General features: G+C 48.3%; 1 protein-coding gene across 2 annotated transcripts; it reads right to left on the reverse strand.

Annotated features, from left to right (window-relative positions):
- Positions 1-1,341: 1,341 nt before the first annotated feature.
- Positions 1,342-16,871, reverse strand: LRRC3C (leucine rich repeat containing 3C). Of its 2 annotated transcripts, none has more exons than XM_081886416.1 (2): positions 15,716-16,871; positions 1,342-4,138 (listed from the first exon to the last, which is right to left on the reverse strand). In XM_081886416.1, the coding sequence occupies exon 2, from the start codon at positions 4,029-4,031 to the stop codon at positions 3,249-3,251; it is 783 nt and encodes a 260-aa protein (XP_081742542.1). In that variant the 5' UTR covers positions 4,032-4,138; positions 15,716-16,871; the 3' UTR covers positions 1,342-3,248. The 2 variants fall into 2 exon arrangements, with proteins under 2 accessions (XP_081742542.1, XP_081742541.1); XM_081886415.1 differs by lacking the exon at positions 15,716-16,871 and adding an exon at positions 8,447-8,656.
- Positions 16,872-17,661: the final 790 nt, after the last annotated feature.

Raw genomic sequence — 17,661 nt, forward strand, 5'->3', positions numbered from 1 at the left:
AAGGTCAGTTGACTTCTGGGTCCTCCGTCGAGACACATTCGGTGACCAGCTGCCCCTTTTAAGTCTGATGGTAGGCTATTGCAGTGCGTTCTCTCTCTTGATAAAAGAAGGCGTTTCGGCTTTTATTGGTAAAGGAAACGGAAGGAGGGACCTCTTGAAGAACAAGGGGAGTATTTTGCTACAAAGTAGGTGGGACTTGCCAAAAAATAATAATAATAAATGTCCCCCCCACACACAGAAAGTCCTGCCCTGGAACACCAGGCTGAAAAGCTCTGGAGGAGGATGTCTCTCAGTAAAGGGCACTTGAGAGAATGGCAGGTGGATGTGATCTCTATGTCTTGCCCGCGCTTGGGCCAGAACAGAGTTATCGTATGGTCTAGAAACCTGGCAGGGCGTCATTCCCCCCCAAGCAGGAACCAGGTAGGCACATGAGGAATACAGGTGGATATCCAGGTCACATCTGCAGTCTGGAGTGGTGCGCCGCAGATGTGCCCCCTTGCCCACAGCTCTTTCAACACCCTCGAGGTTTGGAGCAAGTAGAAATAACTCTCCCAAGCCCAGCATACCTCCCTAAGGTCCTCCTTAATTTACTTCTTCCAGCGTTTGGAAAAGTCCAGACAAAACAACCCTTTGATGTGGCACATTGGTGTTGTATAAAAGGTGATGCAGTATTGGCTAGCAGGAGACATCAGATCGGATGATGCTTTCCACTGGCCCTGCGCAATCGACCGGGGCCAGTGCAGGCAATCCCCTTTTGATGCTCTCTTCACTCACAGGAGCAGTCCTCCCCATATGGGAACTGGCGGATCTCCGCTCCCTGTAAAGGTATTACTTCAGACCTCCACAGACCATGGAGGATGACGCAGCTGAGATCTGAGGTCTTGATGAAAACAAGGAGTTAAGGAGCTGGCAGGTTTAGCGTGCCAGCGAAACGATGAACAAAGCCACATTTCAATGACACTCGCTATAGAATCCCGGGCATAATTTTGTACGATGGTATAATTCATTGGCTGTTAGTTGCCCTGAGCTTCCAGACTGGAGGAAGGGCAGGTTATAAGGATCTTGGACAAAATAAATAAACTATTGAGTTCCACGAGTGGAGCTGGAAAAAAAGCATGTGCTCCGTTTTTATCACTGTTGTTCACAACAAGCAGGCAACTTCTGTGAGTGAAGAAATAACAAAAGGGCGACATGTGAACTGTTCCCCTTCCCCGCCCCCCTTTTGTTTTCCCGGGTTCATAGTTCTGGTTCTGAGAAATGGAAAGGTAACAGTACGATAAACCTTTGGAGCCCAGGTCAATAGTTTGAGCCTAAAACTCAAACTATTGAGTTAATAGCCTAAAACTATTTTCGTTTTTTGAAAGAAAGAAAAAAAGTCTCAAAGAACATGACCCCGTGATTCTAGTCTATAGATGTGTCTTCTATTATCTCGTGCCTTACTACTGATCCAAGTATTTATGCTATTGATCCATAAGTCCATATGCATTTCCATTCTGATAATTGCCATGGCTCGACGTGAAGCATTCCAGCAAAATGGATATCCAGCTATTGCTACAGCACATATAAAAAAGTTGATCCGTTTGGAAAACCAGCGACGATATGCGTTCGGGTTTTTAAGATTATTATTCTTAAGTACATAAAACTTAGCAAAACGAAAATTGCAATGTTCCCTGTTTTTTTTGGGGGGGGGGGATGCTGATGAGATAGTATACATTTCTTGGTAATGTGGCATTTTGCCTGTAGGTGCCAAAATAAATATTCTCTGCTACTGGTTGATGATTCCCAGATAGGAATTATTCTGTTTGGTGTGTGTTTTTTTAAAATTATTTTATCAAAATGGCAAAACCTCTTGTGAATCAAGGGAATTTTTTGGAGTCCTAGAATACTATAGTGATGATGCAGCCATTAGTTATAAGAGAAAACGGGTAAACACAACTACCCCTCAATCCAGTGGATGCAGTAGAAATAGGTTTCCCTGGATGTGAATCTATCACATAGCAGGTGTGGAAAAGGCTGCTGTGGAGTCGACAGGAGGGGGATGGACAGGTGGACGACAGGCATCACCCGGCAAGGTGAGCCATATGCTACTCCTCAGAGGCCCCTGCCAAAAAATCAGCTTAGCTTGGAGAGCTAAACAGTGTCTTTGCCTTCACGGCCTTCTGCTGGTCTGCCATCTCCTGGGTTGAGGGCGTTCATTGTGCATGTTTTCTTTGTGTTCCTTGAGAGTTGGTGCGGGTACGATTCCTGCCCCCACCCCCCCCACCCCCGAATTGCATGACTTGAGCTAGTTAAGATTTTTCCATCTCCCGGCAGGCCAGAGAAATAATCTTAACAGGAGCAAGAACTGTGAGAGAATGGCTTAAAAGTTCAAAACATTGATTCTCTCCCCCCCACACACACACACACTCCATGCTGAATGTTTTAATGGATTCCTGCAAAGAAGAAAATGATTAAAGGGGGTGGGGGGAAATCCCAATAGGAAGCATCTGACAGGGGAACTGGTGGTGCTATTAATGTGTGTTCAAAGAGAACATTCAGCATTAAGGGGACGCTGCAATTTGTTTCATCCTCTATAATCTTGCACATTAATAACAGGCTGAAAACGCCTCCCAGCACTTGGTAATTACTGTATATTGTTCAGAGCGCTTTGGGGGGGGGCTTTCGTACTTCAGGCCTTGAAATACCCTCTAAAGTCCGGCGCACACTTACTGAGGAGTAAACAGCACTGAACCCAGTGGCACTTACTTCTGGGCAAACGTGCGCAGGATCTTAACAGCACACCTACAGCACTGAGCTTCGCCTAAGTCTCACTCCCAATCCTTCTGGAGCATTGCATGATGGGAATATATCCCAGGATGCAGTTCTCCAGGTTTTTGGTACTCAATATCATGAGAGAAAGAGGTGGGTGGTTTTTTTTGCAAAGTGTGTGTATGATGGAGTCTCTACGGCAGGGTTGAGAAGTAGTTGATTCAACCTGGCACTAACCCCTGCCTTGAAGTGTGCCGAGTAATTCAACCTTGACATGATTTTTGTTGCTCATTGCTCGAAAAGAAACTCTTAAGGGAGGCCTTCTGTATAAGCAAGGCCCTGCCTCCCCAAGTCGTTTTGTTTGCTTAGTAACAGTCTCTTCAGCCATTGTGCATTCCAGCATCTAGTGGACACGATCCACATGAAGGAGATGTAGAATCTCTTTTATCTGCTTACGATTTTCTTGAGGATGCGGGGCAGAGGGAGGGTTTCGTTTTTGGTCACACCACAGTGCTAATAGTAGACGACTCTTCCGACTTCTTCTGCTTGCTGGGCAAGGACTTGAGATATTCTAGGTGCCGGCGGGCGTCTTCTTGGTTCTGCCGGACGTAGTAGATCAAGTACGAGATCACCATGGCGAACCAGCCGAACATGGTGACCAGCATGGCGATGTCTGTGGTCTTCTTGTAGATGTTGCAAAAGTCTATGTCCCCCACCAGTTGCAGAAAGGGCTTGCCGATGTGCTCCTTCCGGGCTGAGGCGTCGCAGATGATCCCGTCGGAGGTGCCGGCCACCAGCTCCACCCTCTCGACGAGCTGCTGGAGGGTGCAGTCGCAAAGCCAAGGGTTGCTGGAGAGGTTGGCTTTGGCTTTCAGCGCACTGAAGACATCCTTGTTGACAGACACCAGCTTGTTTGAGGACAGGTCCAGAGCATGCAGGCTTTCTGACAATCCCCGGAAGGCCCCGACCTCCACGCGGCTGATGGCGTTGTGCGACAAGTCGAGTTCCACCAGAAGGGGCAGGTTCTGAAAGGCGTCGTTAGGCAGGAAAGAAATGTGGTTGTAATCCAGGTACAATTTGTTGGTGTCATTGGGGATATCCCTGGGGATAACGGTGAGCTGGGCCTTGCTGCAGCGGAAGGTTTTGAAGCCGTCCTCGGTAGAAGGGTAGCAGCCCTTGGGGAAGGTGGTGGCGGAGTGGAAGCAAAAGGCTATCAGGACAAAACTCTGGAGGAGCAGCCACATGGCAACCGAGTGGTAGAGGAGCCAGTCCAAAAAAGGCATGGTGGGGCATCTGGGGAGCCACGGTGAAGCCGCTCGGTCATCAGTCGCTTGGTGGGCGTTCTTTGCCTCTGGGGGAGCCTCCGAGGCTGCGGCTCGGGGATCACTAACTGAAAAGACAGAGCAAGGGCAACACTGGAGCTGAGGCAACGTTTCATCATCACAGTGAAACACCACCACCACCAAAACAAAGTACAGTCGTACCTTGGAATCCGTTCTGGAAGTCTGTTCGACTTCCAAAACATTTGGAAACCCAAACACAGCTTCTGATTGGCTGCAGGAAGATCCTGCAGCCAATCAGAAGCCACGGAAGACTCGTTGGACGTTAGGGTTCCAAAGAACGTTCGCAAACCGGAACACTCACTTCTGGGTTTGCGGCATTCGGGAGCCAAAACGTCCGAGTACCAAGGCGTTTGGGATCCAAGGCGTTTGGGATCCAAGGTACAACTACATGTAGTCCTGGGTTTTTTGACATGGGTGCCCACCAGCGTTACAGTATATGAAAACGGCAGAGTTTGCCCCAAATGAGCAAGCTGTGGCCCTCCAGATATTCACAGAATTGTAGAGTTGGAAGGGACCCCAGGGGTCATCTAGTCCAAGCCCCTGCTGGACCCCAACTCCCATCAGCCCCAGCCAGCACGGCCCAAGGTCAGGAATGATGGGAGCTTTAGTCCAACGGCATTTAGAATTTGTTTTTATCAACACTGCATAAAGGTTAAGATTAGGTGAACTGCAATAATAATCATGCGATGTTTATAAGGTTTTTTGTTTTGGTTTTTTACATGGGTGTTATTTTATTTTTCTTCTTCTCAAGTCTTATTTTACCCGGTGCTCTTATACCGGTAATTATATACCGTATTTTTTTCGTGTATAAGACGCCCCCATATATAAGTCCTCTTTTGGGGGACTCCAAATTAAGAAAACACCCCTCAGCACTACCCGTGTATAAGACGAGCCCCAATTTTAAACCTTATTTTTTTGTTTTAAAAAAACCTAGTCTTATACGCAGAAAAATACAGCACTTCTTATTTTTCAATAAAGTGTTTACACACACATACAGGGGTGTATCTCCACTGCAGACAAGATATCATAGTCATTACCAGTCCTGAAGGAAACCTGAGAGCTACAATTCTGGAAGCAAGGCTAAAGATCTGAAGTTACCAGAGCACCTTCACTGCAGTTCTCATAGGACATGGCATGAGATTGCTGGGCCAGAACAATGATCCACCTAGTTCTGCCTCCTGTTCTCTCAGTGACCAACCAAATGCCTGTGGGAAGCCCACAAACAGGAACCTGAGTGCAAGAACACTCTCCTGTCCTGTGGATCGGTATTCAGAAACACACTGCCTCCAACCAGGGAAGAAGAGTGTAGCTATCGTGTCTAGCAGCCGTTGGAGAGCCTTGTCCTCCATCACACTTGGTGACCACCACAACCTTCGGTGGGAGCAAATTCCATGGCTTAACTATGCATAGTGTGAAGTACTTTATCGCCCCCAACGTGCGTCATTTTACCTCAGAAGGGTAATCAGAGGACTCTCCTCTGACCGTCCCTTCAAATAGAGTATTGTCTCCTGAGAGGTAGGACACATGGCCACCTTCAAAGGTGAAATTAGAGGACAGCTTCTGCTGAAGACACCAAGGCACGGGCAGGCTGGGAGGGGAGGAGGTCTTCCCGCAAGGTCCCACACCATTTAGGGCTTTAAAGGCCAGCACTTTAAACTGGGCTCAGAACTGAATAGGAAGTCCGCCATATTGAGGCCAGAGATCTTTAGAGCACTCCCTGCTCCGGCGCATCAATTGCCGGCTTGTGTCACTTTCTCATTTCCTCACCTAGTCATCTGAGCCACTGTTTCTGGATCATCAACAGTGAGGGCACTGCTTGTCATCTGCTAAGTGGTGGAATCTGACACTCTGGTATGGAATTTAGCCTCCCTGATCTTGCAAGAGACTTGCATTCAAATACACTTGTGTTCAATAAAGATCTTTTCCTTTTTTTAAAAAAAAAAAGCACACATGGGCACAATTCATTGCAGCTTGAACTTCCTTTTGTGATTAAGATCCTTGCATTTCTTTAAAAAAATGTTGGGGGTGTGCCAGGTTCTCAGGTCCAATTTCAATGTGGCACTGTTCATGCTGGGGTTTTAAAAAAACAAAACTTGTCTGAAGTCTCATGTGTCTAGGTGTTACATTTAAACTGGGTCACACCTGAACTTATAAGGAGCATAAGCACAACAGTGGCGTTGACCATGGAGCTGTGTTATAAACAATGGGCTTATAGGGTGATACTTTATACAATGTGCCCCATGAGCAGCAATTGTGTTATTAAAAAAAAAAAAAAATCCAGCACAGAGCTGCCCACAATAACTAGAAAATGGCCAGAAACAGTCCTGGAAGGAGAAAGCTGTTTTGGAGTTTCCCACTCCCTAGGCTGGGCATGAGATCATCAACGTGTCTGTGTCAGAAATAAATAAATTAATAATAATAATAATAATAATAATAATAATAATAATAATAATAATAATTTATTTATACCCCAACCATCTGGCTGGGTTTCCCCAGCCACTCTGGGCAGCTCCCAACAGAATATTAAAAACACAGTAAAACATCAAACATTCAAAACTTCCCTAAACTGGCCTGCCTTCAGATGTCTTCTAAAAGTCCGATAGTTGTTTATTTCCTTGATGTCTGGTGGGAGGGCGTTCCACAGGGTGGGCATCACTACCAAGAAGGCCCTCTGCATGGTTCTCTGTAGCCTCACTTCTTGCAGTGAGGGAATTGCCAGAAGGCCCTCGGAGCTGGACCTCAGTGTCTGGGCTGAATGATGGGGGTGGAGACACTCCTTCAGGTATACAGGACCGAGGCAATTTAGGGCTTTAAAGGTCAGCCCTAACACTTTGAACTGTGCTCGGAAATGTACAGGAAGCCAATGTAGATCTTTGAGGACCGGTGTTGTGGTCTTGGCGCCCACTCCCAGTCACCAGTCTAGCTGCTGTATTCTGTTTTTCAGCGAATGGTAGACAGACAGGGGCTACGTACACACAACGTACATTGAAAGTTGAGTTGCCTCAGAAAGCATGTTGTGTTACAGGCTGTTCCCTTGGTGGTCCTGAGGTGAGCGCAGTGGAGTTTGGAGAATTAAAGCTATACCTCTACCTGTGTCTGACCTGTCTATTTGTAAGGAAAGGCAAATACTACAAATACCATAAACTCCCTGTAACCTTTTGCTGGAGGTAACTGGTGAACCCAGGTGATTGCTACGTCCCGAGAACTTCTCACCAGCCAGGTGAGGTGAGCATGACAACATTGCTGTGAGATTGGGGGTCTGGGCAGGGCCAGAAGGACTACCTAAAGCTGGTCAGATCTGCTGGCCAGGCTCCAGACAGACAGACAGACGTCTCCTTCTATTAAGACGTCTCCTTCTATTAAGGGAAGCTGCATTTTAAGGCGTCTGCATAAGAGCTAACAGTCAGACAACTGCTTCCTGATATAGTGCCACTCTGGATGGTTCTGTATATGAAAAACCAATTAGAGAACGGGTCAGACTTCCCCTTCCCAAATAGGATTAAAATGTAATCCAGGAGTGTGAAGAAAGACCGCCGTTTGAGTGAGACTAAAGAGGGAAAAGATATAGAGAGCTGAGTTTGGGCTCTGTGAGCAGAGGCAGATTTGGGGCACTGCAACCAGTTCCCCCGCACAGGGCGCCAAGATGATGCCTTCCTGCCTCCTTCCCAAAGCCTTGTTAGCGATTGCTCGGCTTTGGGAAGAAGACAGGGGGGCTCTAAGATGCGGCCAGAGCCTGGTGCCTCCTTCCCAAAGCCTGGCACCTCGCTTAGCGGTGCAAGGGCTGGGGCGTATCAAATTTTGACCTTGCACAAGGCCTTACCAAGATCTTCCCCTGCTGTTAAAAGGTAAAGGTACCCCTGACCATTAGGTCCAGTTGTGGATGACTCTGGGTTTGCACGCTCATCTCACTCTATAGGCCAAGTGAGCCGACGTTTGTCCGCAGACAGCTTCCAGGTCATGTGGCCAGCATGATTAAGCCGCTTCTGGCAAACCAGAGCAGCACATGGAAACTCTGTTTTACCTTCCCGCCGGAGTGGTACCTATTTATCTACTTGAACTTTGACGTGCTTTCGAACTGCTAGGTTGGCAGGAGCTGGGACCGAGCAACGGGAGCTCACCCCGTCATGGGGATTTGAACTGCCGACCTTCAGATCAGCAAGCCCTCAGCTCTGTGGTTTAGACCGCAGCGCCACCCACGTCCCTTTCCCCCCTGCTGTTAGCTAACAGCATTTAGGGATAGTGGCTGCATCTCTCTGGAAACCTGCTGCGGGATGCGAGCCACAGACTTTGACCGTGTTTGTCATGGCCTCCACCTCCACCTGCAGGCATGAATATAAAATGAAATACAGTCGTACCTTGGATCCCGAATGCCTTGCGAGTCGAACGTTTTGGCCCCCAAACGCTGTAAACCCAGAAGTGAGTGTTCCGGTTTGTGGACGTTCTTTGGAACCTGAACGTCCAGCGTGGGTTCCGATTGGCTGCAGAAACTTCCTGCAGCCAATCGGAAGCCGCGCCTTGGTTTCTGAACATTTTGGAAGTCAAATGGACTTCTGGAATGGATTCCATTCAACTTCCAAGGTACGACTGCATTACAAAGCCCCAATAAACCTACAGTGACTGCCTCCTAAAGGGAACCAAACCTGGTCAGCACTGCTGGACATTCCCACTGCTAGGAGAAATGGGAATGTCCACAATAATATCTACAAGGAACCCCTTCCAATCCCAACAGATGACCTGAGATTGCCCCCTCAATGGAAGAGCTGCCCGCTCCTTTCGGCTATGAGAAATTGGGGACAAATCATTTCTAGCCACCTCTCAGATAGAAGGCCATAGGCAGGATTGGCACTGAGGCAGGCTATATTGGGAACAAGGGTGGGAGGAGACCAGGAGACCTCTTTTTGTCAAGAGGCTGCCATCGGGAGAGCTACTGAGGAGGTGCATACCCTTCAACATTTCTCCGATGCAAATAGGGACATCCTATTCCATACCCTCCAACATTTCTCCAGTTAAAATATGGGCATCCAGGTGGCAGGTCTGGCTTCCAAGGAGCTATTGCTGTTACCGTGGCGGTGGCGCCAGCAGCAGGCAGCGTGTTCCTCAGAGGCCAGATCTGCTGCCCCTGTGGATCCTCCTGCCTGAGGCAGCTGCCTCACCTTGCCTCATGTGTGGGCTGGCGCTGACCCCGTAGGTCACAGGCAAACAGCACCCTGAACTCAATGTCCTTTGGTGCCAGCCAAGTCACTACAAAAGCGTGCCAGTGTTGGCTGCCAGCAGTGTGCCCACGTGGTGTCAGCAAGCTGAGGTCACCAGTGTGAAGTTCTGCAATTATGTTCTCCACCCAGTGTTGTCATTTAAAAATAGACTGCAACCTGGGAGGGAAAGACGTCGGGGAGGAGGGGACTAGCCGAGAAAGGAAACCTACTAGGAGAAGGCTTCAGACATGCTGGCATCAGATAAGCCCTTTTGTGCCCACATGTCAACATCAGCTTTCACCCTGCAATGATTATGCAATGGCTTGGCACCATGCTCAGGGTGGAAACGTCGCAAGGCATATCTGATGTGGAGCTGCTTCCATACTCATCTCACATAACTACCGGGACCCAAATGGAAGTGCTTCAGAATGGGTACAGCAGCCAAGATGCAGCTGGAGAGCAAGTTTGCACCCACCCAAGCCATTGCTCTTAATGTATACAATGCTCTGCATCAAGGGAGTTGTTCCTGTCTGCCTCAAGGGGGCAGTAGTGAGCCCAGTCGTGGAGAAGTCAAATTTCACCAAGAAGCCATTTGACCATGGACAACTATGATCCAGTCTCTAAGCAGCCTCTAAACTTTCAAGGAGTTTGGGATGATACTGATGGCTTGGGTCCTTTCTAGTCTGGGTTCTGTCCCTTGGCTACCCTGGTGGATGGCATTTGCCAGAGAATGTATCAGGGCAGTTAGACCTCTCGGATTTCTCTGTAGCTCTCAGTACCATTGACCATAGTATCTCTAAGGTTTCCTGGGAACAGTCCCCGTTTTACAAATCAGTCCCCATACAAAATCCATTGAAGTTTAAAAGTGTCCCCAGATTCATTGAAAAAAAATCTGGTAACCTTATTCTAGGTCGGGATTAGGGTTAAAAGGTACTTTATTATAGTAATTCAGGTTCTTCATGGGTGGCCACTCCCAGAAGACGGTGTTGGTGAATGTTTGTTCCACGCTATGGCCATTGGCCTGTGGGCTTCCAGAGTGGCTTGATGTTCTACAGCTACATGACACGGCCAGGAGAAGTCACCTGCAGGTTTGGACTGCAGTGTCAACAGCATGGCTAAGGTGGCCTCAAGGTGGAATGGTATCGCACTGCAAATCTGCCTAGCGCCTCCTGCGCTCCACTTTAAGATTGTTATAAGCTACATATTTTGGGCTTCCAACACCATTCCTACATTTTACTTTCTCTCCATGCATCCCCCACCCCACCCCATGCACTGTTTTGCTTAATAAGCAACCTGAAGGAAAGTTCTGGAGAACTTGCTCTGTGATGCCTAGTAGCCATTGGCAGCCGCCTCCTCCATGAATTTGTCTGATCTTTTAAAGCCATCTAAACTGGTGGCTGTTACTACCTTTTGTGGGAGGGAATGCCGTAGTTTAACTCTGCACTGTGTGAAAAAGAAGTATTTCCTTTTGTCTTCCAGCATTCAGCTTCATTGGGTGGCCCAAGAAAAACTTGTCTCTGTCCATTTTCTCCACATAATTTTACTCTTATATCACCTCTTATCTCCCTTTTCTCTAAAACCATTGTTTCCCAAACTTGGGTCTCCAGCTGTTTTTGGACTACAATTCCCATCACCCCTGGCCACTGGTCTTGCTAGCTAGGGGATGATGGGAGTTGTAGTCCAAAAACCAGCTGGAGACCCAAGTCTGGGAAACATTGCTCTAAATTAAAGAACCCCTAGATGTTATAACCTTTCCAAGGCTTTGACAGGCATTGTCTCAGATAATTCTGTGCTGTACTTTGCATTCATGAAGGTTAAAAGTATGCAGGGTTGCTCTTTTTTTTTAAAAAAAAAAAAAGAGGGAAAGGAAGAAAATTATTATACTTAGGAAACAATTTCTCTCTCTCCAAATAGAACATGCCGTTCTTGCTGTGATCAAAACTCTGCTATCAGTGGAAGGATAGTCTTTCCAAATCTAGGATCAATAGGGCTTCTGCCTATTTCAAAAAGCCAATTATGCCTGGTGGGTTTTTTTGAAAACGGTCCTCCAGCTCTGAGGAGCTATAAAAGGTCTTGAGCCTGTGTGTTTTATGAAGGTAATTTGGTCCGGATTTCCATGAAACGAGCCAAGCTAAGATGTTTGGGTCTTTCCCTCCCTTTCAAGCAAATGGGTCTTCTGCCAGGAAGGCAATCCCATTAAATGGTGAAAGGGATTCACTGAGTGTTTCCAGGCTCTGCAAATGACGAGTTGCTTTCCCTAAGAGAGCGAAGAGGGTTGGGAAAGCCCTGCTGGCAACAGATCGGCCAATTAAAGATTCAAAAGTACCGAGTTGCACTGCTTTGGAACAGAACGAGGAATGAACTCACAAGGATGCAGCCTCAACCATTTCTGACTAGGAAATGGTACCAGTCTCCAAATATACAGCCTTGCCTATACCTGTGGGCAAGACTTGTAGGCAAGGTTTCAGATCAACATCCTTCTGACCAAAATCAGGACGCTCCTTTTTTTTCCCCATCCAGAGCTCTCTTGAGCAATTGTTTGTTCATTTTTTTGGTCTGATGCTTTGGTGCGAGCCAGCTGACTTGCACCAGAGAGCCAAACCGGAAAAAAACGCCCTGGACATTTCAGGATGCAGTACAGAAGCCAAGATGATGTTCTGTAAATCCGGGGTGTCCTGCTTAAATCAGGACTGTAGAGTGGCATGGGATCAGCCTATTCTCACAATAGCAAGGGCAGGCTTGTATGGAACCTCCTCATCCGATGGCTTGTGATGAGTCAGAGGTCACATTGTACTTCAATGCTAGCAGAACAGTGTCGTCCATTGCCCCTGAGGGCAGTAGGCTAGCTAATGGCACTGGGATAAGGCCATGTGGCACGCATAGGCCTGAGCCCACAAAGCCTTGCTACTGTTCCCTGCCCCCCAGGTTCTGCTGCCTTCCTCTGCCTAGCGATAGGGCCGGCCCTGAACTAGAAGGCCTTCTCCACTGGGGCAACTGCACACATGGAATCTCTCTGCCAGGCAGGCTTAAAGGTAAAGGTAAAGGGACCCCTGACCATTAGGTCCAGTCATGACCAACTCTGGGTTTGCGGCGCTCATCTCGCTTTACTGGCCGAGGGAGCTGGCATACAGCTTCCGGGTCATGTGGCCAGCATGACTAAGCCACTTCTGGCAAACCAGAGCAGCGCACGGAAACGCCGTTTACCTTCTCGCTGGAGCGGTACCTATTTATCTACTTGCACTTTGACGTGCTTTCGAACTGCTAGGTTGGCAGGAGCAGGGACCGAACAACGGGAGCTCACCCCATTCCGGAGATTCGAACCACCAACCTTCTGATCGGCAAGTCCTAGGCTCAGTGGTTTAAAGGTGCCAAATTTGATATCCTTTTGACAGCAGGTAAATAATTGTGCATTCAGCCAGACTTCCTAGCACAACTCCCAAGATTATTTCAATCTTGATGGTTTCTAGCAGTGCATCTGTTGTTCTAAAAAAAAAACTTTACTTGAGTTTTACTATTCTGCATGATCCCGGTCTTTGCTCCAGACTGTTGCGAGTCACTCTTGAGAATTGTCGCCTTAAATTAATGGACAAAAATATGTTTAGAATGAACAAACAAATAATTAACTGTACTGAAAAGTTCAGAACTTCCATCTTGGAAGTTAATTACAGCACGACCTTATGTATGTGTACTTAGGAGTTAAGTACCATTGAATTAAATGGGGCTTACTCCCAGGTAAAGCTGGTGTAGGATGGCAGCTTTGACTACTGAATGAGCACCAGGTAACTTAGGTTATATCTACACCACGGCTGCCTCACACATAATCCTGGGAACTGTAGCCTGTCACGGGTGTTGGGAATCGTAGCTCTGTGAGGGGTCAACTGCAGTTCCCGGGATTCTTTGCGGAACACCCTCTGCTGTACGGTGTAGATGTGGCCTTAAATAATAGGATGCCTAAGGTCACCATGGAGTGTCCTTTGTCTAAGGTGCAAACACACACACAAAAACACGTTGTACCTGCAGGGTTGGCCCTGCCATTAGGCAAAGTGAGGTAACTGCCTCAGGCAGCAGCTGCTGGTGAGCAGCAGTATCAGGCCCCACCCCTCCCCATTGTTCCTCCTATGCACTCTGGAGCCCTCCTCTTCTTAGAGCCCTGCTGGATCAGACCAAAGGCCCATCTATTTCAGCACTCTCTTCTCACAGTGGCCAACCAGATGGCTATGGAAAGCCCGCAAGCAAGACGTGAACGCAACAGAACTCTCCCGTGCTGTGGGAAAAAGCACTTTAATTTTGCCTGCCCTGAATCTTCAGCTTCATTTGGCTTCTGTGTGCGCTGCCAACCAGGCCAGTCACGCACCCCAGACTACCCCATGGCCAGTAGCAAGATTCAACAAACAGCCGAATCATTTTCTGAACTTGGAATGGGAGGAAGCCATCTTGTCCTTTGCCTCAGGCAGCAAAATAACTTGAGCCACCTCTACAAGCATCATACAGGAATTGTGACATGCATGTTATTTTCCCAGTGAAGGTATGCAGTCCCAAAAGCCCATCTAAGGAATGCCTTTATTCCCCCAGGGCACACCAGTATTTACAGGCATCTTACCGCTGCAGATTGCACACCTCTGCCATTTTTTTAAATTAAAGGAAAACCCTAACTTCAGACGACACCTTAACTGCACATTTTGGTTCTCCAGAACGGAACAGTCTTGCGCACACCCCTTTTTTCTGTTTGCTGCTGTGGCTGCTGCCACCACACACTCTCTTAAAGACAGGCATAATCAGCAGCCGTAAATTCCTATTCATTTTCCAGAAAAGGGAGAAAGAGGTCTGTCTGCATGTGTGCTTTCAAAGCAAACCTAGAATAATACTATCTTATATGACTATATGCAACCTGTGAAGGCCCATCCTTGCAAAGCAGCACATTAACAGTGAAGAGGGGATTTTTTAATTTTATTTTTTGGCAGATGAGCGTGGCCAAAATCTGAATCAGAGTTGCACCATGTGATTGTACAAAATCTATCATACTAAGCTGCAATCAAGCTCTGGAGGCAGATAAAAACTACATTTTTTCCAGGGGGAATTTAGCAATAATTTCGGGGTTGTTAATTTCCTGCTGTTTCCTTGATTTTTAAAGAAAGTGTGTGTGTGAGAGAGAGAGGGGGGGGGATCTTGATGCAGAGCCAGAGGAAATATCTACTACTGTAAGATCTGAAGTAAGATATACGTACTAAGAAACCAGCTAGGAAACTAATTCGTTCTTCGTTTGTTAAGTGGAACTGAAACTTACAGAAGCATGAAAAATGCCATTTCCAAAATTCTTCATGAAAAGGATGCAGAGAGGTTTCAAGTACTAAAATCCACCATGAAAAATGGCATTGTCTAGATCCAGTTGCTGCATAGATTTACATTCAAGATGATCCCAGTGGTTTTTACACGCAGGCTAAGTTTCTCCCCCAAGACCAACGTCCTTATTTCCTCACCTTTTAAAACTTGTGCTTAAGGAATTGCAACCTCTTGCTTTTTTAATATATATTTTCCATGGTTTTATATACTGTACAGATATACACGATATAATGGTATGAAACGGAGAGCCACGAGAGGGCACCAAATCAGCGGCTTCATACCTAAAGCAAAGGGTCTTTCATTTCTCCCTCTCTCTCTCTCTCTTACACACTCACGCGCATATACACGTACACACACATGCACAACCCACCCAGGCAGAATGGGAGAACCAAGCTTCAGCTGAGTACAGAGCAGGATTCTGCGTCGTGCCTGGGAGCCAAAATAAAGTGAGCTGTCGGATGCATGTCTAACCATGCACCTTGGGCAATGCAACCGACCGCCTTACCTGGGAGCCGGGGGGGGGTGGCGGGGCCACCACACACACCCCTTCCCCGCCCCTTCTGAAAACCCAGCTATTATTTTTATTATCACCCCCCAGTTTTTCGGTTTGGAAAAGACCTTTGCAACCAAATTTGCAAGCCCGTTTTAAATTTGCAATCCCCGTTCCTCTCTCCCGCACGAACGCTGAAGCGGAAGAGGTGTAACCAGGCTTCTGCAAGGCTGCAATCTTAACCGTGCACACTTTTGCCTGGGAGTAAACCCCGCTGCACACAACGGGGCTTACTTCTGAGCAAGCATGCATATGGTGCACGTTTGCCTTCCCTCTTTAAAAAATTAATATATAAAGATTTTGCATGGGAAGGGAAGGGGGGAATGAAACCAGAGACAACTTTCCACGATGCAGGCAAAGTTGCAGCACACCATCTCTCCCTGCAACTCCGCTGCTCCTCCGCGCGGGTCTCCGGATCTCGCTCCCGCTTCGCCCTTCTCGCCGGAGGAGCCATGGCTGAGCTCTCCCGCCCCGCTTCCCGCGCTCGCCTTCCTCCCGCTTCTGACCCGGGGGGGGGGGTGGAGGGCTGGGATCCGGCTCACCTTCCGCCGCTCGCCTCCCGCCGCTGGCCGTAGCTGCCCTCCGGAGCCCCGCAGCCCGAGGGGGGAAGCGGGAAAGGCGAGCCGCGGGGGGAGCCGACCGAATCCGCCACGATCCCCTTCCAAGCAACAGGCATTGCGGCTTTCCCCGCTCGGCTCCTCTCCCTTCTCCTCTTGCTCGCTCTCTTTTATCCCGTTAATCCGCAGCAGGCTCCGGAGCTTGCCTCTGAATCCGGAGCAGGAGACGACCCCGACCTCTCTCTCGCGCAAGAGCTCCCATCACGCCAGGGCAGGACGCGTGAAGTTTGCCAGCTTCTTGCCGCCACGCGTGCGAGCCGGGAACGGGCGTGTGAGTGGGTTGGTTGGGTGCGCGCGCGGGCGGGCGGGCGGGCGCGGGTGCACCTTGGGCACCTAGACTAGAGCAGCCTCTGGCTAGCTGGGAAGAAATCGCAGGCAAAAATGAATTAAGGGGGTGGGAGGGAAGTCACCGATCAGGGGCTCGATGCCCTCCCTGGTCTTTGTAATGTGCGAGTGCGTGTGTGCGCCTGCCTGCTCGTTTCCCTGCGCGCCACTGTGCGTTTGAGCCGGCGAGGGCGAGGGTGGGTTCCCCGCTTTGTCGCTGAGAATGATAGCTCTCCTTTGGGGATTGAAAACCCCGCCTGGAAAGAGGAGTGTGCATATATACACGCGCAGCGCTCTGTGCAACCTGGAATGTTTGTTGTTTCAAGTTGGGAGGCAAGCAAAGACGCTCCCTGCTAGTTATTGGGTATTTCTTCCCCATCTTCCCGTTTCTACTGATATCCCAAAGTGGAGACACAAACCCTACTAAGTTAACAAGCAAAGCGGACCGCTTGGGAAACTCCGTACTGAAAAGGGACCCTGAGACGACGTGGCTTGCGTCTGATTTGCATGCAGAATTCCCCTGGTTCAATGAGCAGCATCTGCCGGTAGGGCTAGGAAAGACCCCCTTCCTGTAAAACACACACACCCCGCGCGCAGAGCTGCTGCCTGCCCGTGTAGACAACACTGAGATAGATGGACCAGTGGGATAAGGCAGCACCCGATGTTCCTAAAGCATGCCTTTATTGGGATTGCCCACCATAAATGACCAAACGAGCAACAAGTCGCCCTTTAGTGATGCAAAGATGGTTTGAATGTGTGAAGAGAAAAACCAACCAAAATACAGGTGGGGAGGCTGACATTTGGATGTGGGGCCTGAATAGTTGGTCTCTAGGAAGCTCCCCAACTGAGAGTGGGACTCTGGTCAACAGGAGATCATACCCAATTCACCCACAAACCTTCAGTTTTAGGGCCTAACTGCAGAAACTGTTAAACTCCCCCTCCCCAAATTGCCTTGAAGAGGTATGTTGGAGTGGGATCCAGCAGACAGATCCCAAACCAAAATGAGCACTCGGATCCCCACAGCCTTTAAAAATAGCCGCTTTCTGCAGCTTGCCATTTTGACAGGTCCTGGACTCCGATGGCATATCTTGTTTCCTTGAAGCTACCTTGAAACTAAATACACCTCTGGGAACCATCTTGGGCTCATCTTCCAGTCTAGCTGGCGGAGGAAGGGGGCCCATCTGAAGCAAGTTGTTTTGGCAGCGGCCGCAGAAACTAATAGACATCGATCATGGGAGACAAGGTTACAGGACTTGGAGCACAGGGGACGGGGAAAGTCATCTCCCAAACATTACTTTGCTGCAGCAAGTCGTCCCCGTCCCCCAGCATCTTTGCAATATTAGGAATGTGTTCAAGCTAAAAATAAAATAAAATAATCATTTAAATTAACCCCCACTGAGAACACGGCCCAGCTTTTGATGTCTGATGCATCATGTGTTCTTTTATATTCAGTTGGAAGCTGCCCAGAGTGGCTGGAGTACAAGTAATTAATAATTTTATTATTTTTATTATTACTACTATTATTATTACAACTGTCATGTTGTTGT

Source organism: Podarcis melisellensis, assembly GCF_964234715.1.
Source record: "Podarcis melisellensis genome assembly, chromosome: 13".
NCBI classification, from domain to species: Eukaryota; Metazoa; Chordata; class Lepidosauria; order Squamata; family Lacertidae; genus Podarcis; species Podarcis melisellensis.